The sequence below is a fragment of the Clupea harengus genome, unplaced genomic scaffold (genome assembly GCF_900700415.2).
Source record: "Clupea harengus unplaced genomic scaffold, Ch_v2.0.2, whole genome shotgun sequence".
Classification (NCBI taxonomy): Eukaryota; Metazoa; Chordata; class Actinopteri; order Clupeiformes; family Clupeidae; genus Clupea; species Clupea harengus.
Window position 1 is genome coordinate 40,393 of NW_024879813.1, and position 27,590 is coordinate 67,982.

Below are 27,590 nucleotides of genomic sequence, written 5' to 3' on the forward strand. Positions count from 1 at the left end.
TTCCATTGTTAAAATATTTATCACAGATAAATGTACAAAAAATGCAAAAATAAACATATTGACACAAAGGGAATGAATTAGTTGTCATCAACATTTACATTTACCAGTATTAAACACTAGGGAATAAAATAACAATTTCAGAGATTTAAAAAAAAATTAGACCCTAAGTTAGTTTGAGGAAAAAGCTAGTAAACACAGACAGCTGCTTCCCTAAAATTACATCCTCATACCAACAAGATTTTATATTCATTTTTGGTGTGCATATGTGTGTGTAAGAGCCTGTGTGTGTGTGTGTGTGTGTGTATGTGTGTGTCGGTGTGCAAAACAGTATATAAAAGTAGTGTGTGGGCTGCCATTTAGCCAAAGATAAATAATAACACCAGTTAGCACTTTTTTCCAGTTTGCACTTGGTTAAATGTCTGATTGAACGAGTTCATAGATCATATTTGTATGGTTCAATTCCAATAAATCAAAGTTCTAAATGATCAGGATATTACCATAAATGCCCCTCACTGCTGAATGAATGAGGAAAACTGATACTTAAACTGACTCCATACTCATGTCATGTAGAACCACCCTTACACAGTGGTCTCTACACGGAGGGCACTAAAGGTGTGTTGACATGAAGACACCACCTGCGTATCAAGGCTTTCGCATGCTAGTTGCCAGTTTACTGTAGTAGTTAGCATGCTAATGCCGCTTTATCACACAGTTAGAATCCTAACAGAGCTGAGTAAGGGTGGTCCGGGATTAGGTCCACAATTATGAGCGGTAAACATTTGTACATTAAAATAAAAACAAATCCACCCCCTTAAGAGAAAGTGGATGTCATAGTCAGTGTTAATGCCGTTAGGAAGGGAAAGAGGAGCAGAAAAAAGGAGTTTAGTATTTCAATATTTCAACACATGCCTGGAGGAACAGGTAGACACTGACTCAAACTCACTACAGACTGGTGAGGAGGCTGAGAGAGGGGACACAGACAGACTACACAGCACAGGATATCATGGTTGATCAGTATGGCATGACTTTTTAACTGGACTTACATATCTGAAATTTTCCAAAAAGACAGCTTATTGCCTTCACCCGCTTCTACTAATCTCCCAAAACAGCACCACATATCAGGTTATACTACCTCTTCATCTTTCTTTTCCCTCCATCAACTCTCCTCCCTCTTCCCCATCCCCCTCCTCTCCCCTCGATTGTTGATTTGTTCTGTGGTTCAGGCGTAGCTCTGCAGCGGCTCGCTGATCTTCATGCAGGTCCAGTAGATGGCCCTGGCCAGGCTCAACAACAGAAGCAGGATCAGCACGGCCCAGGCAGCGTAGATCCGCTTGTTGGCTTGGGTCTGGTACCAGGTACCCGCCTGGAGGGTCAAAGCAAAGTATGGGAGGAACAAGGGGAGAGTCGGAATGGAAAGGGAAAGAGAAAGAAAGATAGATAGTTCAAAGAAGTCATACTATTAGAGAATTATTTAGGCGATATGACGCTCGAGTTTGTGGAGTTGGTAAAGGATCTCGTCATGGCTGTGATTCGTCCTCAGGTAATCAGAGCCGCGGGGATATCAATTACCAACCCCACGGACACGAGTGTCATATCGCTTTGATACCACATTTTTACTATCAACTAATTCAGTTTGATGGCAATGATTTTGATCATACACCCACTCTCACGCACTCACTCACTCACTCACTGAAAGTAGAATGTTACTTGCTGTTCATTGTTTCTATCCATTTAGCCACTTTGTGTACATTTTTCTGGTCCAGTAAAAATGGCAAGAACTTCTTGAAACTAGATACAAGGAATGCCTCTGTAATGCAAGTATACTTTCATTGTGCCTCTACAATTCAATTGTAGGAGCCATTTTTTATTTATTTTTTATTATAAATAATGCACCTGCCATGTAAACTGCATATACATCGCATATGAAATCCAATGAAGTCTACTGTCAAGCCCGATTATGTCTGAGTATATCTGTTCATTACACTGATCTGCAGCTTATAGTGAAAAGAAAATTAAACATGTTGCCACAGAACAAAACCGAACACTTACTATTAAGCCTGCTGTTGCTATAGCGAAGATCAGACACAACAGGAAGCACCATAAGCTCTGTCTTCTCGGGTAACGCTGACCAATAGAAGAGCTGGAAAAAAGAAACCCACACTAAACATAAACCAACACGCTTTCTTAGAGAGAGAGAGAGAGTGAGCGAGAGAGAGAGAGAGAGAGAGAGAGAGAGAGAGAGAGAGAGAGAGAGAGAGAGAGAGAGAGATGGCTGGACAGTTCTGCAGGTGATAGGAAACACCAGTGGCACCACTGGAAAAAAATGGTGTGTGTGCGTGCGTGTTGAAATAAAAACTGTACTTACACTTTTTTGCAGTGCGGGCATCTGGCTAGTGTCCTGTCTGTAAACTCAGTCCACTGTGGAGAAAAAGGACATCCAGGTTCAAAACAAAAGTGTACAAAAGCTAAATGGCTGAGTAAGGTTAAATGTGATGATGCAATGTGTCTCACCAGGAATGTATTGGCACAGTGTCCGCAGCAGACGCGAGCTCCAGTAGGCTGAGGCTCTGCGGCCACTGACCCTGGATGCACTGGCCCCAGGTTAATGATCCTCTTACTGCAACACAATCACCAATCACAATACAGCAGGACTATACATGACTCCTACTGTAGTCTGTGACTGACTAGTGTTGTATATGAAGGATAGTAGATAATGGATCTGTTTATGTGGCAGAATATTTAATTGTGATCCAAATCAACCTTCTATTGTCAGGACACTCTCTTAAATATGAAATGCTTAGTCATCTTCTCAATTAACTTTTCATTTCAGCTACACTTCCTCCCCACTCTCTACCTGATTTGAGACCAGTTTCCAAGGGCTCGGAATCAGAAAGCAGAAAGCAGAAACGGCAACGTTTTCGCTCCACTTATGCAATAAGCCAGGTGATTTCATTCATTCATTTTACCTCTTTGCTGAGCAACGGAGCTACACTACAACCTCACATTGATGAACACAAAGCCTCATGCCTCGACTCCTTTCTGAAACTGGAACTTCCTCCTCCGGCTTCCAAACAGATATCCGGAGCTGCTGCTCACTCTCACTTTCACTTCCACTCCCTCTCCCACTCCCACTCCCACTCCATCTCCATCTCCATCTCCCTCTCCCTCTCCCTCCCCCTCTCCCCTCTCCCTCTCCCTCTCCCTCTCCCTCTCTCCCTCTTCTCCCTCTCGACTCTTGATCTCACTCAGTATCACCCCAGCTCACTCCCTCTCACGCCTCGTTCTCACCAGTATGGCCGCGGGCAGGCGATCCGCTGAGACGTCACCTTGCAGATGAGGAGACAGTTACAGGGGCAGCGCACGTACTTCTTCCCAGCGGGAGCATTCTTTATTGGCTAGACGGAAGAGGAGAGGGAGGGGGGGGGGGGAGAGGAGGAATGACGTTTAACTGCTGTTTAATTATACATGTCTAAATCACAATTTAGTGTACAAGGGCGCAATGTTAGGAAATATCGTATTGGACACAAAACAAACCTGCAGGGGAAAATACATACTTGCTAGCGGTCAATCTACAGTGCAGGTTTATAGGAGGAGTTCTAGTTCCATTATCTATGTCACTTGCCCTAGAATCCTATAGGAAGTTCAGATGTTAGTAACAGACACATTCACAGGATCAAGCAGTCTGTTATGATCAGTGAAAACTCAATGGCTGTCTGCAATGTTGCTTGTGGATTCATGCGAGTTTCATTAGCACTGAAACAACATGTCCTTATGTCCCGATTCCTTAAATCATCAGTGAGCAAAAGAGAGGAAGAGAGAGGGACTGATGTAACACTGACCCTGGTGGAGAGTAAATGTCTGAGGACAACTTCAGATTTTGAAATCGAAGTAGCACATTACTGTGAGGTCCACATTCCACAAGGCCGGCTTGCACTCTTAAACCAGCCAACATCGTCCAAAGCACACCAACCACCATTGTACTTTCCTATTTAAATCAATGTTCCAGGTCTGAACTCTGACCCACATTTAATCCAAACACCCTTTGTCACCGCTGTAATATCTCTGGTCCTGTGAGACCACGCTGACCTTTACAATCTCTAGGGCTTAATTTCCATTCCTGTTTCTCTAGGTGGTGTGTCTCCAACACTGCAAACACTATTTCCTGTTTTCTGTAACTTCATCATCTGCTTCACCCAACATTTGTTTACCAGTATATCAAACTTGTGTTTTTGTTGCTTGGTGTTGCTTTGTTTCAGTTGCCTCATTTATACCAAAGCTTAGAGAGCTTGAACTCCTTGCTAATGTATGCCGGGGTGTGTGTGTGTGTGTGTGTGTGTGTGTGTGTGTGTGTGTGTGTGTGTGTGTGTGTGCGCTTGTGTGCTTACTGTAGCCTCGTTGCAGACGCCACACTTGACCACATGCTGATGGATCTTTCCCTCTACGCTGATCAGGCTCTGGCACACTCTGCAACTGATGACGGGGGCACTACCACTGTCTGGAGAGCCCAGAGGGGAGTAGGGCGGCGGAGCCTCCTGGGGACCACTGGGAAAGGGGGGCAGACCTGTGTGTGTGTGTGTGTGTGTGTGTGTGTGTGTGTGTGTGTGTGTGAGTAAGTGAGTGATGGAGAGAGAGAGAGAGAGAGAGAGAGAGATCTCATTAATTCTCATTCCCCTTATCACATGATGGCGCAAATGCAACACTGCCCCTCTTGCTGACGCTTTACATTTTAAGTTACAAAAGGAAGTGTGAGCTAAAAGACCAGACCTGTAGGCAATTTTCTCCATTTCTACATTTTGCGGCCATTTGCTGATGTATATTAAACACAGAAAAAATCCTAGGTTACGCCAGGCGTTTGTGTGACGTAAACTGGACGCACATGTCGATAGGCTAGCTACTTACATGTTTTGTACCACAAAAAGAATTAGGTTAGTCTAAGATTCAAACACGTTTCGTGTGGAGATTGGGTTCGCAAGAAGTTAATGCCTACACATAAACTACATGATGAGCAAAAATGTTATTTATAATTTTGTTGCAGGCCGTGGCAGGCCGTAGCTACCTTAATTTCAAAGCACTCAGTCACTCACTTTGAGGTTTAGTCAGAATTCCATACTGGCCATCTCCCGCAGATAACCCGTTCGATTCATCTCGAATATCTGCCAGCAACGGAGATCGTTCGCTGTCCGCCATTCCATGAACACAGCCAGGAACGGAGATAACAGCGAAAATGTATTAAATTGTGTAAAATGAGACAGTAATGACCTGCTCTGCGTAGAACAGTAACGAAACACACTAGGAAGCGTCACATAATCACATGACCGCGCATTCCAGGAAGTGGAGGGAATAATAACAACACCACGTGACATGCGTTTTGCATTTCCCTTGCTTGACCACAGGGTGGCGTCTAACGCTGTAGCGCACACACGATCACTGACCACAACCACCTCCATAAGGTATTGGCCTATGTTCCTAGAAGGATTTACAGCAGGCACGTGCACAGATAGACCCCTAGTGGTGTCGCTACACGATGGTAGTCCTTTGGGGGATCGTAGTCCCTCACATTGCGCATGCGTCATTTTGCGACACTGTCGACTGCTGTCGACAGCGAAGCCGCGCGCGCATGCCTCACAACGACAGATCCGTTTTCAATCATGGAGAAAAGCGACGAAAGCCAGTTTTTTGAAAACATGAGCATTTATTTAAAAACAGAGAAGATGTCACAGTGGACAAAACCGATGAGGTGGAGGATCAAAAAGTCTCTCCCCAGTTTCGTTTCATATGTTGACGTAGAGCCTTATGCTGTTTGCCGTTTACAACATAATTAAATATAACATTAAATATACCCACATTATGCGTAAGACAAGCCCCATATGTTGACGTTTAAACCGTTTACAACATTATTAAATATTACGTTAAATAAACCTACATTATGCGTTAAGACAAGCCAGATATGTTGTTGATGTTGAGCCTTATGCCGTAAACCGTTTGTGTCTGAGCATGCGCAATGTGAGGGACTACGATCCCCCAAAGGACTACCATCGTGTAGCGACAAGTGGTGCTCAAGCACCTGCCCTTTTGCCTTGGATGAGAAAAGTGCCCCTTCCGCTGGAGCCAATTTTTTCTTCATTCATCAATATTTAACAATAAAAATTACTCTCTCTGTCATCAATTCCCCCCAAATGTGTTTTGATATATGACGGGGCATTTATTTTGAGTTCTTTTGAGAATTTCGCCCCGACATGCTACCCGGCGCTCACAAGCCCCACGCGCCCCTCCCTCCTCCTCCTCCACTTTTAGTGATCATGCAGTGCTGAGCGCCAGGCCAAACGGCTGCAGCCTACTTCTTCTCTGACCCGCAGCATCAGACAAACAGGTAATGACGGTGTTTGTGCAATCCCCCGACGTTGTTTGGTGATAAATTAACCACAACATTAGCGCCGCTGAAAACATTATGTCGCAACTGGTCCGACGTTTCCTAAAAAAAATTAACAAACACAAAACTCACGAAATCCATGATTTCAAAGCCTTGTCCAGCTGTTTACTGACGCTTGTCGTGTTTAATGAAGAGAGAGAGGGAGAGAGATACAGGCAGACAGACAGGCAGGCAGGCAGGCAGAGAATTTAAAGGCAGTTTTACGGTTCTACAAATTAGACTAGTTCACTAGTTTTGTTTCATTTAAAATCGTAATTATTGAAACGAAAGGTAGGTCTTAAGTTGAGCTACATGACTATATTATTAGTGTAATGCTGCTTATGCTTCAACTCAGTCAGAAAACAGTAAACAAATGTGTGTGTACTGTGTTGTCAGCTTTACAGAGATAATGTAAGTCACTCTTGATCATTATGCACAACATTGATTTATCTCATTTACAAAATTTGCAGCATAATGCCAAGAAAAGAGAGACTCCAAAAGCAGAAGGACAGGGAACTGCAGCAAGCAGCTCAGGGTAGCAGCTTTCTTTTATCTTGGATCAGGCCATCAACTAGTAAAACAAATAAGGGAGAATCAGTAACCCTACCTGGTTCAGAGGAGCCCATCATGGATGAGGAAGGACAGACAGAGTGTAGGACTGAGTTATGTTCAGGAGATAATTTGAGTTAGTTTGTTAACAAACATAAATATTTAAGTTGAGAATATCCTACTGTGTTTTTTATTTATTTATTATTATTATTTTTTAATTTCATTAATAATTTTGGCGATGGGTGCCCTTTTTTTTTGGTTTGAGCACCTGCCCCCCAAAATGTCTGTGCACGTGCCTGATTTACAGGTTCATAGACAAGAAGTTCTTTCTTACCGGTTTTCACAATTAAACTACAAAACAAAAATGGCATTTTACACAAATAAAAATGTTAACTATTTTAAACTATGGGTTTCGTGTTTATCAAAAAATGGAAAATACTAGGCTACTTACTAAATAGGCTTATTTTTTTGTAGATTTGACACTACCATAGTATATTAATTTATTGTTGTTCTGAGTTGCTAATTAAACATTCAAATAACTGTACATTAAATAATAAACAAAAAAGGATTGCATGAGAAGTCTCATGAAAACCGTTTTTTTCTTTAATTTCACATTATCAAGAGCAGCATAGAGATACACACAGTATAACCAATAAAATACAATATACATAAATGTAAACATGATCATCATGAAACATGATTCATTTCGGCCATGTATGCACAAGGCTGCAAACATTCCTTCAGCTGTCCACAAACAGCAAACAGTAACAACAATATCTGTTTTTTTTTCTTAAATTAAGAATAAAAAAGTTTAAAATGAAGTTATCAAACCAGCCATCGCTGGGGTATGTATCCTCAAAATGAACACATAATGAAAGGGATCCTCATGTCCAGTTAAGACAAAATAACAAGCATAACACAAGGTAAAATCCTTTTTTCTTCAGAAAGAAATAATTGTAGAAATACTCCACTTCCAGTTGTATATTTGTGTGTGTTTGTTTGTGTGGTTTGAGTGTTTGTGTGTGTAAGTGTGTGTGTGTGTGTCACACATCGTAGTCAGGAAGAGCCGAGTAACTGATTCCTCCGATGGCGGGAGGGGTAGAGTGGAGAGGTAACAGCCAACAAAGCACTGACCCTGCAACAAACACAGTTAGCTGTTGGATTCCCCGCCATCAATCAAAACACACACACACACACACACACCACACACACACACACACACCACACACACACACACACACAGACACAAATTACAAGGCCTACAACACCAAAACCTATCAGATTTAACCTTCTTTCCATTTCTCTCATTCTCCCTCTCTCTCTCACACTCACTCACTCACTCACTCTCACAGAAAGAAACGTATAAGATTCTCTCTCTATCTCTCTCACACAAAGAGTGCAACATAACACCGAAACCAATTTGATTCTGTGTCGCTCTCTGCTCTCATTGTAGAGGCCAAACACGGGCCTGTGACGAGGTATTCCAGACAATAGTGTCGTGATAAAACTTAGCCCAGCCCACGTTCCAGTGCACAGTCACACAGAGACCCCATTTACAGTTGGACACTTTGTCCGTCTTGGAACAAATTGGAACAGGTAGCCGATAGCATAAAAGCCATGGGTAAATGTAACCAAGAGACAGTGGAGGCGATCACGTTCCTAAGTCACATCAGTTGATTTGATATGGAGTTTAGCCGTATGTTAAAAGCGTCTAGATGCGTCTAAAAATGCAAATGTGACTTTGAATGTGTATACATCCTAGATTTTGCATTTGGTGGAACTCTCCATGTAAGTGATGACGCACGCACACACGCACACACGCATACACAGTTACATAAATACACAGGCTCATACACACACACACACACACACACCACACATATGATATGATCTATGAACTCGTTCAATCAGACATTTAACCAAGTGCAAACTGGAAAAAAGTTGCTAACTGGTGTTATTTATTTATGCCTGGCTAAATGGCAGCCCTGACACTACTTTTTATATACTGTTTTGCACACCGACACACACACAGGCTCATACACACACATACATACACACACACCAACACACCACACATACGCACAGGCTCACAAACAAACACTCACTCACACACAGACATGCACACAGGTAGATGTCAATCTCTCGAAACACAAGTCCAACTCCTGCCCCACACTCCCACTCCCTCACCTCTTCCAAAGACCTCTCGAAGCAGCGCCAGCTTGGGCTTCCGTGTGTGTGTGTTGTGTGCCGGAGGGGCCCCATTGGCTCTGTCCTTCAGCAGCTTATTTCTTTCATCTGCTCAATGGGAGTCTCGTCTGTTATTATGGACACTAGCTGAACAGATGAAGAATAGGGAGGGAGATAGAGAGAGAGAAAGAGAGAGAGAGAGAGATGAGAATCAGAAGAGAGGAGAGAGAGAGAGAGAGAGTGGGAGAAGAAAATACGTGGGTGGGTGAGTGCATGAGACAAAAGGGAAAAAAAGGAAGGTGGATGAAGAGATGCAGGCAAATTAATGTAATCAAATCATTTAACGAATAAGATGACATAATCACTAAAATGGCAATAGGAGATTCTACATTAGCGTGGCAAAGACAATGCCTTAGCAGAAGCTATGTAAGCTCTGACTCAACTTGGATGAGAATGAACTAGGCATAGTGCAGCAATGTAGCACCTCACTCACCTGATCGTAAAAAATGACCATTACAAACACACCAAAGAGAATAGACTCCCACAGGAGAATTATATAGTGAGCACTGTAAGAGAGAGAGAGAGAGAGAGAGAGAGAGAGAGGGGAGAGAGGGGGAGAGAGAGAGAGAGAGAGAGGGAGGAGAGAGAGAGAGAGAGAGAGAGAGAGAGAGAGAGAGAGAGGGAGGAAAGGAGGGAAGTTTAAATGCATGAAGCACAGCAGAAAGGAGCAGGACTTTTACTGTAGCTGTAAAACCATAAAACCATGAAAGTGATTAGATATCATATGGTCCTGTTTCCATGTAATATGATAACATGGTAAAACCTAAAAGTGTGTATTAAAAAAGACAATGTGTAAGGTTAACTTGTGTGCCTTCTGGTTATATCAAAGGGCTTTATTACAACGTTACTAACATCTTGCCCCACAGACCATAAAACCCAGATAATACTGTCATTTTGTACACCGTCACTGTGTTACAGAAGTTAAATCAAAACTGGGACATCTCAGGAAAGTGAAGTTTATATGACTTCATTTATTTTTATTTTTAAAAATAATTTAAAATTTGAAAAAGTATTTGCTCTCGCTCGACTCGCTCAACAGTCTGAAATCTCTCTTTCACTCACACAATGAGATGTTTGGTGGGAGACTCTTCCCCCTCTTTGTCCTTTTCTCCGTCCTCCTCCCTCTCACTGCGGATCCTCCACACCCACGCGGACACCACCAGCGCCAAGGAGTACAGGCTGGCCATGCCTAACACAGGTTAGTAGAGGAGAGAGAGAAAACGAGAGAAACTTTTAAAAGCCTTTCTTTGAAAACCATCAATAATCAATCAAATAAAATCAGCCTACATCACCAGTTCAACCCAAGCCTACCAGAGTAATTTATGGTCATTGTTACGACCCCCTGCACCCCTGCAGACTGTGTATTGGCCATGCATGGCCTGCAGGCAACAGTGGGGACAATGATTGGTTGATTCCTTGATTGGTTGATTGACTGATTACCCACACTTGGGGAGGTGTGGGGGATAAAAGGACCTTTGGACACCTGTCGCTCTCTATCTCTCTCACAGCATACAGACGTCCAACCCCAAACTTTTCCACAAACTGAGCCAAAACTGAGCCAAAACTATGCCAAACTTAAGACTATGGACATGACTGAAAACTGGTATTTCTTATGGGAAGGTATTAGGTGACACAGAAAAGACTTACCTGTGTAGAAGAGAAACTGGATGAAATATTTCTGGTTGAGCTCTCCAACACAGTTGTTTATCCTTACAATCAATCAAATAAACAAACAAAAGAAAGAGCACAATACACACATCTATTGTTCAGATAGGAATGTGTGTTGGATAGGACTGCGTATTGATCAGAAAAAGTACTGGACAAGGACACAAGTGTGTGTGTGTGTGTGTAACTCACCAGGGACAGTGGTGGTCCATGCGTCTGATGCAGCGTTGACACACCCTGCAGTGGTGTGCCCGAGGTGGCCGATATGTCTCACATCTGCTACACACTGTCCATCCCTCACAACCCTATAACCACAAACATACACAGACACACACACACCAAAACATCAATATTAACATCTAATATACACATACACTCACATTGTCATAAACAGAATAAACACTGCATAACAACACACAAGTACATAACATATTGCAACAAACATGTATGAACCTATTGCCTCTGAATAATGTTATCAACAATACACACACACACACAGACACACACACACACAAACCATGCAACCACACGCACACACACACACACAGCAACTTACCCTCTCATTCATGCGTTCAGACTGTGATCTTAGGTCAGAGAAGTCAATGGCCATCTCAGGTAGAGGCACCATACCTGCTCATACAGCATGAAAGGAACAAGATACAGATGGTGTATGAAAACACACATGGTGGAACCTGGTTTAAAATTAGGATATGTTTTTTGATTACGACAATAATGATGACATACTATTCTTATTTAACAGCTATTTTTAATAAGCCTCAGACTGCACTGCATTCCTTCGTGTAGATGTCCTTTAGTAATCATCACTGGTGTAAAGACCTCTCCTCTACCAAGCATAACATATTCTCTTATTGTCTGGAATAACAATGTCCCCCTGTGTAATTCATGCAAGGAACACAGCCTCCAGATACTCTCAGAGTAGGTCGCAGGTTAGGTCAGAGCAGTCACCCTGGCTCCAGGATGCTGATAACTAGCAACAATACGAGTCCCTATCCTATCCACCCAGGGCTGTAGCACAGATAGTCCCTAGCTTATCCACCCAAGAAACTAACGTAGATAAAGTAGTGATGTTTATGTATTTGCCGATAAAAGTTGTTTATCTTAACTTCTAAGTGTCACCCAGTCACTAATAATGTTTAGTGGTTTTCGGGTAATGACGAAATGTGATGTGACTCGCCCTCACATTTTTAAAATGAGAATATATTCAACGTTCAACGAAGACATCGTTTTCATGCTCAATGATTCATTCTGTTATGTTACTGTCAAACGGCAATGTCCTTTTAAACAGGTGATTTAGGCTATAGAAACACTGTCGATGTATGAATGAAAAGTTACCTGGATCTGAGAACACTGCCTTGGAGTGGCATGCAAGTAGCAGCAGTAAAATTACATTAAACACTGAACCGTGCAGCGTACACCACACACTGGGGAAGAGAGAGAGAGAGAGAGAGAGAGAGAGAGAGATACGTTGGTCTGTCATTATACATTCAAGCCCCTCATCTCATTCCTCCTCTATACATTAGCATCAAAACAGAGATAAACGCGATGTCCCTGCATCGTTTCATCTGATCGCGTTACAGTTCGTTTAATCACATGAGAATAAAGCAGCATTAAGTCGATTACATACTATTCGTGGCAGTGGTCAGACGCTACTAGACATCGTCTCAACACTATCATCACAACATCGCTGTGATAGTGGTCCTCACCACAAAACCCTGATGCTTTATGGTGTCTTCATACGATTCAATAATACGTACCTTCCGGAGTAGGCAGGAATGAGCACATACTGAATAACCACATAATCGGCATAAAACACGCTGAAGTATGTCAATAATAAACAAATGAATCCACACGGGTCTCGCCGACAGCGATTAGAAGCCATTTTTGGTGCCCTTCTTCCGGGTGACGTCACGTCGGAGGATAGTCGTGACGTTCGCCAGGCTATTTTGGAAACCTACTATGCCAGTCTTTCTAATCTTACCAGTTGGAACAGAAGAAACCCTCTCATCTGTCTGTTTTTTTTTTACTGCAGTGTTGGTGAAAAGTTCTGTTGCAGAGCTAGAAACCCTTGAGATTCCAAGCACAGGTGCAGTTTTCAGTTTGGTGTATAGAAATGTGGAACTGTTTATTTTCCACTGGTCACAGCTAATTAAAGAGGAAACAAAACTCCAATGTTGCAATGCTAGGAAAGCGTTGTTTTCATTACACACAAAATCACCCCTGTTTCTCTGTCACATACGCGCACACACATACACACACAACTACAGATAACCAGACAACAATCCATCAATTAATTTATTTATTTATTCAATCAACATGATCAAAAAACTTAAAAAGTTCAGAGCAAACAGTTCAACTCCAACATCCAACCAACTGCAACATAAATCATAAATCAGAACGGTGAAACATTAAGAAAAAAAACTGAACAAAATACGAATATAGTGGTGTATAGGCAAGTTACTACTGCTACTGATGACAGAACTGTGGGAAAACCGGGTAAAATGAAAAAATGCAAAACATTTTGGATGTTAAGAGATGTCATGGTAAAGGCACTGTTTTTCTCTGTGGCAGAAATATCTGCTCCTTGTTTTTTTTTTTTTTACATACATACAGTACATCTGTAACTGTTAAAATTCATAGCACTGAAACATTGCAGGAGACCTATTACAAATAACAAAACAAAACCAAAAACAAGAAACAAAAATGTGTTTGTGACTAAAGCTGAAGAGTGATTTTAAAAAGAGGACATTTGGACGGCATCTAATTATGGCATCAATTTTGGAATGTGAATTGCAGTGATAAAGGCATATTAGTATAGGTAAATATATATAAGTGTTTACAAATATTTTTTTCTATTATCACATTGCTAATTTCGGATCATTGACGTGATTTTATAATTTTGATATTTAGTTAAGTCTCACTGATGTGCACAAATTGTGCATTTGCAACACTTCAATAAATAAATATTTTTAATCACTTTAAAAACTGATATTTTCAGGACTCCACAATGGGTAGACATTAATACATATTTCTGTTAAATAAAGCAACACAGATTCTATCAAATTTAGATTGCCACATTTTCTAAATTAAACCATATTATGTTGAAAAAAATTGCTACAAAATCAGTGACAACAAATAATGAAAATAATACAATACTATATGTTTAAAATAAATTTACAAAATGAGTCAAAACACTATTTTCTATTTTCATTATTGCCAAGGGTGACAGGCATACCGAGGTCCAAGATTCACAGCGGTACTGTGTTACAGAGGCCCTTGGGATGAAAAGCAATAGTTAATTCGATAAAAAGAAAGAAATGTATTTTTTAAACCTGCAATGTTACTGGGAACTTGTATTTACACAATGAAAAACTACACGACTAAATGCATATATAATAGGATGTTATTAATACTTTTCACTGGCTTTCACAATGAAAGTCGAAAAACAACACAAGATAAGCAAAGATAAGAACACAAACACAACAAAATTCAGAACCCCCCGATAAAATGCCGTATATACAACACCATCACATTCCTTACAAATCTGACGTCCTGCCAGTGATGCGTGACAAACAAGTCAGAAAACAAGTCAGACAGGCGGCTGCTTGCCGGCCGGGTCTCAGTAGTAGGGTGTCTGGCTGGGCAGGTAGATCCTCTGGCCTGGAGCGCTGCTGAGGGACAGGGGCGGGGACAGGGGTGCCAGGGGGTAGCTGGGGTAGGGGACGGGGCGGCAGCCGAAGGTGAGCAGCCCGGGGGAGGAGGAAGGGGCCGGGGGAGACAGGCTGCCAGGAGAGCCCTGGCCCAGGAAGGAGCAATCTGTTTCCAAACAAACAGGAAATAACACACACAGGTTTCATTAAATGTGTGTGTGTGCACAACTGTAGTATATCATCAGTCATTTGTCCACATCTTTCTATCTGTGGTTACATCTATGAACTAGTATCAAGCACAGCATGTATGCATGTACAGCGTGTGTGTGTGTGTCTCACCCAGGCTCCAGAGCGCGTGCTGCGCAGCCAGCTCCTTGGCATCCTCCAGCACGGTGCACACTTTGTCGGGCATGAAGCTGCTGCGCGTGCTGCTGAGCACCACCTTGTAGATCAGCAGCATCTTGCCCTCCTGGGCCACCGTAGAGTAGAGGTAGTACTCGGGCGGCGCCCAGCCGTTCTTCAGGCAGTGGTACTCCAGCAGGCTGACGGCCGAGCTGAGCTGGCCAGGCTTGAGCGCCTGAAGCCCCACGGGCACCAGGCTGGAGCCGGGGTGGAAGGGGAACACGCAGCGCTCCACGTCCAGCCCGCACGGGCTGCCCAGCCGCGGCGGCAGGCTGAGAGGACGCCCCGAGTTGCCCCCACTGCCGATGCCACCACCGTTGGTGAACAGCTTGAGCCCTCCCATGCTCGTGGTTACCGCCGCCATGCCAGTGAGGTCATCCGGCTTGCCCTGGAAGACGAAGCCACCGGCGTCGCCGTAAGGGCCGCCCATGGGCATGCCGGCGAGCATACCCCCGCGGCCGTTGAAGCGTCGACTGCCGTCCTTGCTGACGGGCTTGGCGAGGGTGACCTCGATGGGCGAGCCGTCGACCAGGGCGCTGTTGGAGGCGTGCATGGCGGCGACGGCGTCCTCGCGCGAGTGGAAGTGCACGAAGGCGTAGTCGGTGAGCTTCTTGACGCGCTCCACCGAGCCGGGCTTGAGGCGCGAGAACTCGGCGCGCAGCGTCTCCTCGGTGGTGTGCAGCATCAGGTTGCGCACGTAGAGCACCCGCACGCGCTGCATCGTCTCCTCGTCCACGTCACGCTCCGGCTCCGCCCAGTCCACCTGGATGGTGTGGCCCCACAGCTGGAACGTGCCTGATGCACACACACACAATACGACACAACACAGACACACAACACAAACACACACACAGAGCTCTGATTTAAATGGTTACTGGTTTTTACACCTCCTCTCAAAGTGATCTTTAATGTGCCACAGAATTCTATTATGATATACATACATTTATATACATGTGAATAACGATAAAAACCATAGACGACACATAAAAGCTGGTATTTTCAGATCTCTATAACAAAAAACATTGACACACCGATTCATTTACTTTAATTAGGCCAGGACCAGGTATTATTCAGCTGTGTGGATACATGTGTCATTTCTGTCTGGAGTCAAACCCAGAGGCCCAGACTGGGATTTAATGCACCGGCCTTGGACCACCTCCTTTCTACAAGCTCAACGGAGCAGACAAAAGAGCTTTTCATTTTTCCAAATGTTAAACCGTAACACCATTCACACGTCACAGAGGAAAAAGGAAGCACACACACACACACACGCACACAGATGGGTATACATGTTCAATAAAACACACACACACACACACACACATGCAAACACACACAAATACATGGACACACACACAGATACAATATTTGGGTGCAGACACACACACACACACACACACACACACACTGTGGGCCTGTGAGAAAACCAAGCTGGTCCAGTAATGGGGTCACATGTCTGACAAAGAGAGCCTATTCATCGCAAAACGGGAAAAACTTACCTCATCCTGCCCGAGACCCCATCACCACCACCCCGCCTCACAAAACCTCAACATCATTTCAAACCTTACTTACTCCTATTTAAACTACACCATTATCATCCAATATCAACGAAAATATCAATATCAACAACAGTTTCACATACGCATTTAATCGATTCTTCTCATGCTCATAGGGGCACGGGTATGTTTGTTTTTGAGTGCATGAGTTTTGGGAAAATGAAGGGCGTATGGGCTGACCAAAGGTGGAAAAATCCTGTGCAAAGAGCAGGAAGCCCTAACCAGTATTTAGTGTCAGCTGTGTAGATGTGCCAGCAACCACAGCGCTTCAGAGCAAGAGGTGGACCACAGGAGTGCAGTGAGCTGGCTCGGGGATGGCTGGAGCAGAGTCATCACAGAATGAGTATGAGAGGCATTTTTGTTAAGTATGGTTGAAGAGCACTTTGGTGCAGGGTTTGCTACTTCCAGTTGAACAGAAGGCAACATCTGCTCCCCTACCTGGGTCTTGGAAAGTTTTTTTTTTATGAACCTTGGGGTAGCAAACAAAATGTTTTGTGGTGTATTTTCTTATTTGCCGCATCCAAAGTCAGTGAAAGTAAAACAAATGAGAAAGCATGAATCGGACCCGATCAAAGCATGTTTTCGCACCAGCTCGGCTGATGTAACATTACATTTACATTTAGTCATTTAACAGACGCTTTTATCCAAAGCGACGTACAAAGGAGAGAACAATCAAGCTACGAGCAATAGAGACCTAGTGTAACAATAAATACAACTTCAAATAAGAAATAAAAAAAGTGCAGGAATGTAACTACTGTAAGTGCGAGTTAAGTACTAGTTAGAGGACATAGCATTAGAGGAAAGATAAGGAGAGATAGAGGAAGGAAGAGGAAGGGACGTAAACCCATGGGAAGATGTTTTGTGCGCTCTGTACGTGTACCTGGAATGAGTTTCCTGCGAGCCATGGCCGCAGCCTTGTGAGACTCGTACTCCACAAAGGCGAAGCCGCGGTTCTTCGTCTTATCAGTGGCGCTGGGGTAAACGATCACGTCCACAACTCCCTCGGTCACCTGTCATCAAACACAGAAATTAACACATCATTAAATTAAACAGCTACACATTTTTTTACACTAGTTATAAACCTTTAACAGAGAGGCCTAATCCCCCCATTGGAGATCTTCAGTCATTTCAGAAACATAAAAAAAAAACTTCCTATAGAATGTTATTACTTTTTTACCACGGGTGTATAACAACAGTTACTACAGCTATGGGATACAACGCTAGAATTGCTAGAACACGGTAGTCCACAGGATGAGGAGGAGGATGATTATGACCTTCATCATCTCCTCCTGGATCTCCTCCTTGCGCTTGTCCTTGGGGATAGAGCCGATGAACAGGCGGCAGTTGTCCAGGCTCACGCACACGCCGATGAACTTGCCAGGCCGTATCTCGTGGTTGTCCAGCATCTGGATGGCACGCTGGGCTGCCTCGCGGGTCGTGTACATGACGAAGGCGTAGCCGCGGTTCTCGCCGCTGAACTCCATCATCAGGCGGAACTCATAGATGCGGCCAGCACGCTCGAACACGGGCACCAGCTCGTCCTCGTACATGTCCCGTGGGATCTTGCCCACAAAAACTTCGCAGCCCCGAGGAGGAGGAGGGCCTTCCCAACCTAACAGATCCAACACACGCAGACACACACACAAACAGTATCTATTTATGAGCTAACAAACTCACACACGCACCTTCAACAACCTCATCCACATTATCAACACGTCACCAATGAGTTCCTCTTACAAAAAAGTTCTATGGTAAAAGCTGTAAAAGTTCTTCTTATGCTATGCTATTGTCCCAAACTCTGACTATCAGCTAGATTAGAAGGTACCCTTAAATTATGTGTAGGACTTCTGCAAAAAATCTTCAGGGGTTCAAAGATAACATGGAACATCCCTTTGAGGTCTTAGACCCACAGCACATGTTTACAATTTCACCCTCATAATAATTATGAGTATTGCTTCCATGGGTAAGGACCTTTACTATCTGTTAACTCCAGTGTGTTAGGGATGAATTGTGTCTAGAAACATGATGTTCCCTATACCTGGAGGTGGACCACCGAACTTCCTTTGGCCATTCTCTTGGACCATACTGTAGCCGGTCTTCTCCAGCAGAGCTAACAGTGCCGCTTCATTTGGGCTTTCAAGTCGGCTGTCTTCTCTGGTCATATTTCCATTCTCATCCATGGCTTCTTTTTATTGGCTGTGAATGTACATTTGCCTTAGTGACTTAGTGCAGACTCAATAACAAATACCAAGTCTAGGTGTATGGGGTCTGGGAACATTTTAGTGTCCCCTTTATAAGTAATTTCAACAGAGGAATCAATTCATATTTAGACATGTAAAACATTAACTAGAGGGCAGGTCTAACCTTTGGCCCCAGGGTCATAACATGGATTCCATTCATGTTGATACATATATATTCTATAGGTAAACATAGATATCTGCTCTAGCCAATGTTAGGCTACGTTACATACCATTAGGCTAGCTAGCAAGTGTTTGTGATGTGAATCAAAACATGCTGAAACATTCTATACGGTTAGTTGTGCTTGGTTCAACAATTTTACTGCATAACAATCGGACATTGTTTCACTGACTCTTGGGGTATACAATAACTGTAAAATTAATTTTCAAACTATGAACTGTGCACAAACAGGTGATGCTCTCGTTCAAACTGGATTCTAGGCAACTTTTGGCTGCCTTGATTTCATCAAGGGGCTTCGGCGGGAACTTAGTTTAGTCTGCATAGATTGCATAGCTAGCTTGCCAGCATATTTAATTCTGGCTCTAAAAAAGCTCAATTAGTAAACATGAGCCTTTCCCACACGACAGTGTACTATGAATGGTAACTCAATTAATTTAAATGTATAACAATGTAAAAACTAATGTAACATACGTCGCTTTTACTCCTCCTTTATGTTCGCTAAAATGGTGTACTAACCAAAGGCATAAGCGCTATTGCCATAACTGCACAATGACAGCTTAGTTGGTCAACTGACAAAATGTATCCTAAACCTTCCTATCGTTCGGTTCTAACTAATATGTCTCCAACTGAACACTTGACAGTTTAGCTACAGCACAAAGCCACTACGAGCTAGATAGCAAAAGCAATATATAATTTATCAAAATTTTGACAGGCTGCACGAGCTATCGAACCTTAGCTAGCAAGCTAGCCAGGTCAACTTAGCTAACGTTAGCTAGCTAAATTAGCTAATTGATAACCAGTGTGTTGACAAGGATAAATCCAATGTGGTACCCGAATCGTTTAAATATCTGAAGATAAATTCACCGAAAATGTTATCAATTTGAGAGTTATTTTTGTAGAAGTACCTGTTCACTCCCCAGAAGTTTTCAGTTAGTGTAAGTGTGCCCTCTGGCTGCTGACAGGATTCTTAAACTCGCATAGAACGCGCTAGCAGGGTTGCCAGGTCTGTGTGACAAAACCAGCCCAATGGCCAATCAAAACCAGCCCAAAACCAGCCCAATGGCCAATAAAACCAGCCCAATATCAGAACTCAAAATATGCCCTGCCAAACCATATACACTGCTTTTAAAGTCCAACAGCATTGCTATCATTGCCAAATGTATTGCAATATCTACAAAGTAACACCAAATGTTTAATATGCCAGCATTAAAAGCAGTTTTCCCTAAACAGTTCTTTCATCAAGGTCCTAAAATGGCCTTGTGTAATTAGATACAGTATATTATCATTAATAATACGCACCGTGCGTGTGTGTATGTGGGCGTGTCCCATGTCCATGTGTGTACATGCTGATCTGGAGTCAGTTTGGTAGGATTTGGGTATAAATAAATGATTTCATTTAAAATATGGATTTTTATTTAAAGACATTCATGTAATTTGCATGCAAAATAGGTCTACCCGAACCAGCGGACAAAAAATTCAACCCGCGGCAACACTTCAAAAGTAGCCCAATTCCGCGGGAAAACCGCGGACCTGGCAACACTGCGCGCTAGTTTGTGTCAAGGATGACCCCACAGGCCCAACCCCCACCCCTCACTTTAAGCAGGTTAATATCATATCCAGCGGTTTGATTTATTTTCAGGCCGTAACAATAAATAGCCATGAACTCTACGATAAAGCACTGATCCACAACACCAAACCGTTTTAATGCACTTTACACATGTGTCAGAATACAACACAAAATAAAGAAATTAACTTAGATATTTACATTCGACTTCCATCCAGAGCCTCTCAGTACAGTAATGACAAGCCTGCTCTGAAATAACATTTTGAAAATGTACACATCAGTTATAAGCAGCGTATCTGAAAATTGTATCTGTCAATTACACTGGAAAACACCCACCACCGGCCAAGCGACTATGCTTTCTAGATGCTGTAGGCCTATACATGTATGAGTCCGATATAAATTGCAATTGACAGGTTTAGCCAATCATTAAAGTAATAATGATAATGTAGACCTTAAAAATGGCTTAACTCCAAGACATTTCATTAGTTTCATGTTTTTTTCTGGTCTGGTCTATCACCCAGGTTGTGATGTAAATTCAGGAGCCATCCAGATGTGGAAGGAGATGAAGAAAGTGAGGAGCAGAGTGTAAAGTGGATCCGTTTGGAGGGAAACCATGATGGCCACACCGATTAATGCACTCACGAAGGAGAACCTTTTACTGCAGAAGATCTTCCGAACTCCTTTACAGAACTGACGAGGAAAGGAAGAGAAGAAAAAGTGGAGCGTTAAAAAATGATTTTCGGATTTATGCTTCACCACTAGGTAGAGACAAAGAGTTTAGGCAGATTAGGCAGACCACTCTAACATGATTTTCCTTGCATTAACATCTGACGAAGGGATGCATTGTTGTAGAAATTGGTTGGCCCTAATCTCCATTGGATTTTCCTCTTGGGAACTATAAACCAGAAAGACCTGAAAAAAAGATTCTGCCATGTCACTAAAATCCACAAATGCCATTGACTGACACAAACACACTGAAGTTCTTATTTATATAATTGCAGAGTAGGTAGAAATACAGATAGATGCACAATATTTTATTTTATTTTAAGTCCTTACAGTGGAAGAAAAACTAATTTGACCACTGTGAATATTTCACAATGTAGCCTACTCTAATCACACTTTTAAGAGCCGGTGGGAACTTTTTTTTCCCTCTGCAGTTGCAGCAACAGGGGCTTAGTCTGGTTGGCTAACTCATATCCTGCACTATTACAAAGCACAGTAAATCATGTAGGGTAATGCTCAGTTCAGCTCAGGCAGACTTTGAATCTTTTCCAAGAACAGACATTTGACCACACATGCTAAAGGGTGACGTGGATGTTTTTCTTTGTGAATAGAATGTAGTTCATGGGAACTTAAACCTCTGTGCTCTGTGAAGAAAGAACAAAATGAGAATGGTTGAGAAGAGAGCAGAAATGTGCTAAGCCACAGTTCTTTACCCAGGACAACCAGGAATGTTTTGGGATATTAAGCGTCTGAACTGAATCCATGCTTTGCTGTGCTTCCAGTTTAGTTAGTATATAGTCTACAGACTACAGAGACGTGAGAATTTTAGTGGTGGTCAAAACATAAGTGTGACACTTGCGTGCTCTCCTCCTCCTACCTGGAAGGTCTGGAAGCTCATGACGGTCCCGTAGCGGCAGTACATGACGTAATGCTCACAGTTGTACCACAGGAGGCTGTAGTCCACCGGACCCATGAGCTTCTCTGCCCGGCGGGCCACCTCTTCCCCATCGTAGGGCGGCCGGCTGCACACCTTGTCCATGGGGTTGATGAGGATGTCCCCGCCGTAGGCAAAGTCCTCCACCGAGTCCACGCGCACGCTGGCCGCCTTGGCGATGGCCCCCAGGATGAGCCGCAGGTTGGTCACCATGGTGCCGATGGTGTTCTGGTTGGACGAGAAGACGGGCAAGATGTCGGGGATCAGGTGTGCAACGCGGTCATTCCCCAGGTAGATTCCGAAATGGGTGAAGAGGGTGCGCGGCACCTCCAGGAGGTCCCCCCTCTTGTAGAGCGATATGTCATACTTGCGTACCTTCTCATTGACCTTTATGTCCTCTTTCTCTTGTTCTTGCTTCTTCTTGGTGGTGGTTATGGTGAGAAAGAACATGCTCAGGAGCCGCAGCAGAGCCATCCTAAGGAGAGGGGGAAGAATCAGCCTGTGGCCTCCAGCGCTTTGGACCCAGTGGGGTTTTTATTTGTGAGGAAGTTTGGCAAAACCGAGGGGAGGGCAGGATTAGACGCCCGGCGACTGCATTTTCTGGCAGAACAAACAAAGAAACCATATGGCTTTGGACAATCACATGGGCTCATTTAGAACATTGTGAGGGTTTCACAATGCCTTTCCTCCATGCTCGCCATTTGCGTGCAGCTTTGTTTTTTTTCCTTTGAGCACCAAATCAGTCTGAGAGTTGTTCTCATTTCACGACACAGAAAGGGCAAGATAATTATAGACAATAATCCATGTGTTGCTTCATACTGCGTCTTGTGGTGTAATTCTTCTGGGGTTAAAAAACATTCTCTTAAAACCCCTAAATGAGGGATTTTTTCTTGATTGCTTCACAGCTTCTACACTTGCATAATTGTGGACTTTGGTTTGCAGGATGGATCTAATTGTTTCTAATTTCTTGTTCAGAATGCAACAGATGTACGAACACATACGGGAAGAGAAGGCCCTGGATGTGTTTGTTCCAGGCTCTTCTTGCGGTTTCACATACTTCCATGGAAGGAGGAGAGCGGGAGAGACAGTCCGAGACATGTGGGGAGTACTGAGTCGGAGGACACAACCAATCTAATTAGTCTGTGGTGTGGCTGTGACAGTGGAGTGCAGTGGACATAAAACCACAAGCACATAAGAAGTGTACATGCACACACATAAACAAGCCCGGTCACACAGCATGAGAGAGACCGTGTTCATTTTAATAGCCAGTATAATGAAACCAGTATAATCAAGGATCTGGTGTCACTATGAGCGAAACTGATATACTGTATGTATGTATGTATGTATGTATGTATGTATGTATGTATGTCAGTCTAATTTTCACACACGGGACAAGAATTTTAAAAGTAAACTCGAAAGTAAAGGTTATATCGGATTATTGGTTATTCAATTCAAGTACTATTCAAGGAGGAAAAAACAAGTTTCTCTATATGGAGTTCCTTCATTAAAGGGATAGTTCATCCAATCCTGAAGTACCATTCCTGTAGACCAGAGTATTACGCTTATCCTTCCTGTGTCACACAGAGGTAGACCACAGTGTCTCTTCTCTAGTGTGAACTCCAGCTATCCACTAGCTCCTTCTGACCGCTAACATTTTCCCCAGGGAAGTCATTTTGCACTTACTAGCAAACCCACTGAAATGAGGCTGAGTGACAAATGGCAACTGGTGAATTATCGATACCAATTATCAGGTGAATTACCAAAACCAAGATACTGTATAAATAGGTTATATGTGTTTATCCCCATCCATAATGTTTACAATTTAGAGGAACCATTTTGACATTTTATTTGAGTTATAGTGGTATAATGGTCACAGTAAGGGCTTCTTCCTTCATGGGACATTCCACCTCAAATCAGCAAATGCCCTCTACATGAACATCTCAGATTTTCTTGACAATTATATCAAGTTTACCAGTTGTACCAATTTTATGAAGTGTGACCTTCTAAACTAATATTTGCTCAAATTTAGGTTGACATATATAATACTTTCTGAGAAAAGAAATCTGACAAAGGAACCCCTTGCTGTTTTTGGTGCATTCACAGACTGGGGCAAAGTTTGGGATTTATTATCTCAAAATATTTTCATGCAAGAGGCTTCAAATTTTGAGCAGATAATAACCTTTATATTTAGTTTAAACCTTTGCCAGAGGATAGTCGCAGTGTAATCCAATGCATGATATCCCCAAAAATTAAGAAACCCCCCTCCAATTTAAAGTGACACTATGCAACAATTTTACACTTTTTGAGGTATGGTTTTATAGGCAACTAGTTTTGGCACCATCCTCAAAATCATTTTGATAGCATATGGTCATGTGAAGGACAGATAAACCACCTGTGTCTTCCCCACTAGCCATCCAAGATATGCCCTATGTAGTTCTGGGCTGGAACACCCTGCAACAATGGAAGAAAAGCTTTCACATGCATCACATTGCCAGCTATACTGCCAAAAGACATCAGTTAGTGTGTTGGCAAGCTTCTATCAGTGTCAGCTGGGCTGTTGGTGGTGTTTGCAAGGTTTTTGCATGCCTTTTAGGTAGTTAGCTTACTACTTTAGGAACAGAACTCCATATTGCTGGTTTAACTGCCCAATGGCACAGGATCCGACAAAACAAATGGCTTTGATTGTTGTTTTTAAGTTTACAAAATATAATTATGAGATGTCTGTATACGATTTTTGAAGCATGAATCTAGAAAAAAAATTTTTTCTGAAAAGGCCTTCTCACTGAATAGATATGACAAGATGTATAAAAGACATACACTTTTCCAGATTAGAGACAAACATTATTTTAAGGGCTATCAGGTTCTGGAATCTCAAGTAGGTACTAGAGCTACAACCAAGTTTAAGGTTATCATATGTATTCATAAGTCACTTTATATATTTCACACATATCATTTTGTATGTGACAGTTATACCTTGGATCTGTTAGACCAAGACCAGCTGTGTTTTACCTCAAGCATGATTGTACTATGTAAGTGAATTACTGGATGTGTGATGAGATGACATGACATGTTGCTGACATTTTGGTTTCTCCTGCATATTGAGGTTTTCAGGAAAATGATGTTTTGACATCTGACATCTGCTGGCTATCCGAGGTATAACTGACGCATAAAACCATGCCTCTTGGACCTTACACAGTCCTGGCACCAACTTGAAATTCCAAAACCTGATCACCTTTCTTGCAAAGTGTTTGTTTTATTTGTACACCTCATCATACCTGTTCAGTGAGCAGCTAAAATAAGATTGAAAATGTGTATTTTCTAGATTCATGCTCAAAACTTCCTCCTACAAAAATGCAATACAGACATCTCATAATTATATTTTGTAAACTATATAAACATATCTGCCAGATGTCTGCTGTGTAATAGGGCAGTTAAATGTGTTCAAAAAGAGTTTTTTCCCAGATTTCACACATTGATAAAACTGTGACTATGAACACAATCCTCTTGTAAAGTTAACAGGAAACTAAATATAGAAGTAATTTATCTGTTAAAAATTTGAAGCCTCTAACATGAAAACTTATTGAGATAACAAATCCTAAACTTTTCCCCAGTCTGTGAACACGCCAAAACCAACAAGTATTTGATATATCAAACTAACATTTGTAAGTATTAGTTTGGAAGGTCACACTTTATGTGGTACTCTTGGCACTCTGAGATTCTTCTGAATTAAGAGTGCATTACAAATTAAATGAATTATTATTATTATTATTATTATTAAAACATTCAAGAAAATCTGAGATGGTCCAGCAGAAGGCTTTTGCGGATTTGAAGTGGAAGAACCCTCATATGGAAAGTCTAACCAAGCAGAATGAAAAGTGGACCGAAAATTGAATGAGGCTTTCTGCAACATTCTTACTGACAATACTGGAAAAGTGTGAGGTTCGTAACAGGCATTGGTTTAAAACATTCCATTACAACAAACTGTATAAACTGTATTTTAATATAAAAAACACTAAATACAACCAGTGAGGGAAATACATGTCAAAATAACATACATTATGTATCGAGCTACAAGTTTAGTTCAGTCTAAACAATTGCCATAAAAAAATGTTTCTCTGTGCCATCTATATCTACAAGCCATGCTCACTATATGTACAGTGGGTCAAACATAACCCCATTGCTCACATATGTACATATTCCATTCATGGAAGAATTTACAAAGAGTCCAAATAAGTCCATTAACTCGCCATCCATAACGTGAATGGGATCAGGATGGTTGGGAAAATTGTGGCAGGCGCAATTCCCACGCAACCAATGGACACAAGTCCCAAAAAAGCTGTGAGAAGGATACTCCGCTGGTCCCGTATAATCGATTTCAGGAACTCTAGAAACTACAAGAGAACACATAAAAGAGAGAGAGAGGCGGTGAAAACAACTTTTTAAAAGACAGGACCTGGGTTGCATAACTTTTCATTCACTTGTGCGCCTAAGCTGCCAGACGTTGAAAAGAGAGCCCTGTTCTGGGTGACCCAGATTTTCCATCAACATTGCTGAGTGGCTATTAAAGCCCCGAACGTCTTGTGTTGCCCAAGTGTCGTCCATTACTGAACAACAAATGAACACGCTCTAATAAGGCCAATTAGGCTACTCGAGCAGCCTGAATGCGCGTTGACGCAGGCAAAGTTGGATGCACTTCTAAATATTACGACTGAAATGCCCTACTGACACACACTTCGAGACATATCCATGGTAAGAATAAGCGATTAGCTTGGCGCCACTGACTAAAGAATGGCTAGCCTGGATGTAGAAAGATACAAATCAAACCATAGTGAAATACAGAATCGGTAGGCTACTGGCACAACCACATAGGCTTAGTTTAAGAATAACATGATTTTAACAGGTACGCTACAGCCTAAAAGCTGAAGCAAAACAACTTAATTTACGTAGCCTTACATTATGTGGCTGGATGGAGACTTTACTTACCTTGTCCGTTTGAAGACATATGGCTGAGCCGTACCTGCAGTAGGTAACAAAATGCTCGCAATTGTTCCACATCAAGCTGTATTGAACTTTACCGATAAGCATCTCCGCTCTTCTGGCGACTTCTTCGTTAGGTAACGGTCTTTCTTTTACGTCGTGGTCCATGATGTTAATTAGGATAGGTGAACCATACGCAAAGTCCTCGACCGAATCCACTCTCACAGTCGCCTGCTTACAAAGCACCCCCAACAGCAATCTGTTGTTCGTTACGCTTTTCTGAATTTGACACTTATAGCCCGTCAGCATGGGCACAATATCCGGTATTAAATGCGCGACTTTGTTGTCCCCCAAGTAGATGCCGAAATGGGTGAACAAAGTACGAGGGACCTCCAGGAGATCCCCTCTCTGCAGCACCCGAGGAGAGGCTTCGCAAGACTTTTCACGCTTCTCTTCTTCTGAAGGGATTAGACTAAAA

General features: G+C 42.5%; 5 protein-coding genes and 1 long non-coding RNA gene across 6 annotated transcripts; all 6 read right to left on the minus strand.

The window, feature by feature from the left end:
* Positions 1-5,321, minus strand: LOC105904855 (phosphatidylinositol-4,5-bisphosphate 4-phosphatase 1b). The gene is made up of 7 exons (XM_012832795.3): positions 5,085-5,321; positions 4,386-4,561; positions 3,289-3,395; positions 2,512-2,617; positions 2,366-2,418; positions 2,050-2,140; positions 1-1,363 (listed from the first exon to the last, which is right to left on the minus strand). Exons 1-7 carry the CDS (start codon positions 5,185-5,187, stop codon positions 1,220-1,222), a joined length of 780 nt encoding a protein of 259 aa, XP_012688249.1. The 5' UTR covers positions 5,188-5,321; the 3' UTR covers positions 1-1,219.
* Positions 5,322-7,526: 2,205 nt separating this feature from the next.
* Positions 7,527-9,236, minus strand: LOC122130427. Its single transcript, XR_006151881.1, has 2 exons — positions 9,146-9,236; positions 7,527-8,093 (listed from the first exon to the last, which is right to left on the minus strand). It is a non-coding gene; the product is annotated as an uncharacterized LOC122130427 (long non-coding RNA).
* Positions 9,237-10,007: 771 nt separating this feature from the next.
* On the minus strand, positions 10,008-13,536 carry LOC122130426 (palmitoyltransferase ZDHHC3-like). Its single transcript, XM_042705161.1, has 6 exons — positions 12,646-13,536; positions 12,224-12,312; positions 11,427-11,500; positions 11,063-11,175; positions 10,853-10,914; positions 10,008-10,394 (listed from the first exon to the last, which is right to left on the minus strand). Exons 1-6 carry the CDS (start codon positions 12,768-12,770, stop codon positions 10,264-10,266), a joined length of 594 nt encoding a protein of 197 aa, XP_042561095.1. The 5' UTR covers positions 12,771-13,536; the 3' UTR covers positions 10,008-10,263.
* An 81-nt stretch (positions 13,537-13,617) lies between these two features.
* On the minus strand, positions 13,618-18,665 carry LOC122130432 (probable RNA-binding protein 46). Its single transcript, XM_042705167.1, has 5 exons — positions 18,535-18,665; positions 17,771-18,108; positions 17,377-17,506; positions 14,878-15,735; positions 13,618-14,704 (listed from the first exon to the last, which is right to left on the minus strand). The coding sequence occupies exons 1-5, from the start codon at positions 18,656-18,658 to the stop codon at positions 14,508-14,510; spliced, it is 1,647 nt and encodes a 548-aa protein (XP_042561101.1). The 5' UTR covers positions 18,659-18,665; the 3' UTR covers positions 13,618-14,507.
* Positions 18,666-20,991: 2,326 nt separating this feature from the next.
* Positions 20,992-23,141, minus strand: LOC122130431 (lecithin retinol acyltransferase-like). The gene is made up of 2 exons (XM_042705165.1): positions 22,079-23,141; positions 20,992-21,168 (listed from the first exon to the last, which is right to left on the minus strand). Exons 1-2 carry the CDS (start codon positions 22,607-22,609, stop codon positions 20,992-20,994), a joined length of 708 nt encoding a protein of 235 aa, XP_042561099.1. The 5' UTR covers positions 22,610-23,141.
* A 2,046-nt stretch (positions 23,142-25,187) lies between these two features.
* LOC105904875 (lecithin retinol acyltransferase-like) lies at positions 25,188-27,574 on the minus strand (the record flags this gene model as incomplete). The annotated part of the gene is made up of 2 exons (XM_012832825.3): positions 25,188-26,526; positions 27,119-27,574. Coding segments are annotated over 2 exons (609 nt in total), but the record flags the coding sequence as incomplete, so codon positions are not given.
* Positions 27,575-27,590: the final 16 nt, after the last annotated feature.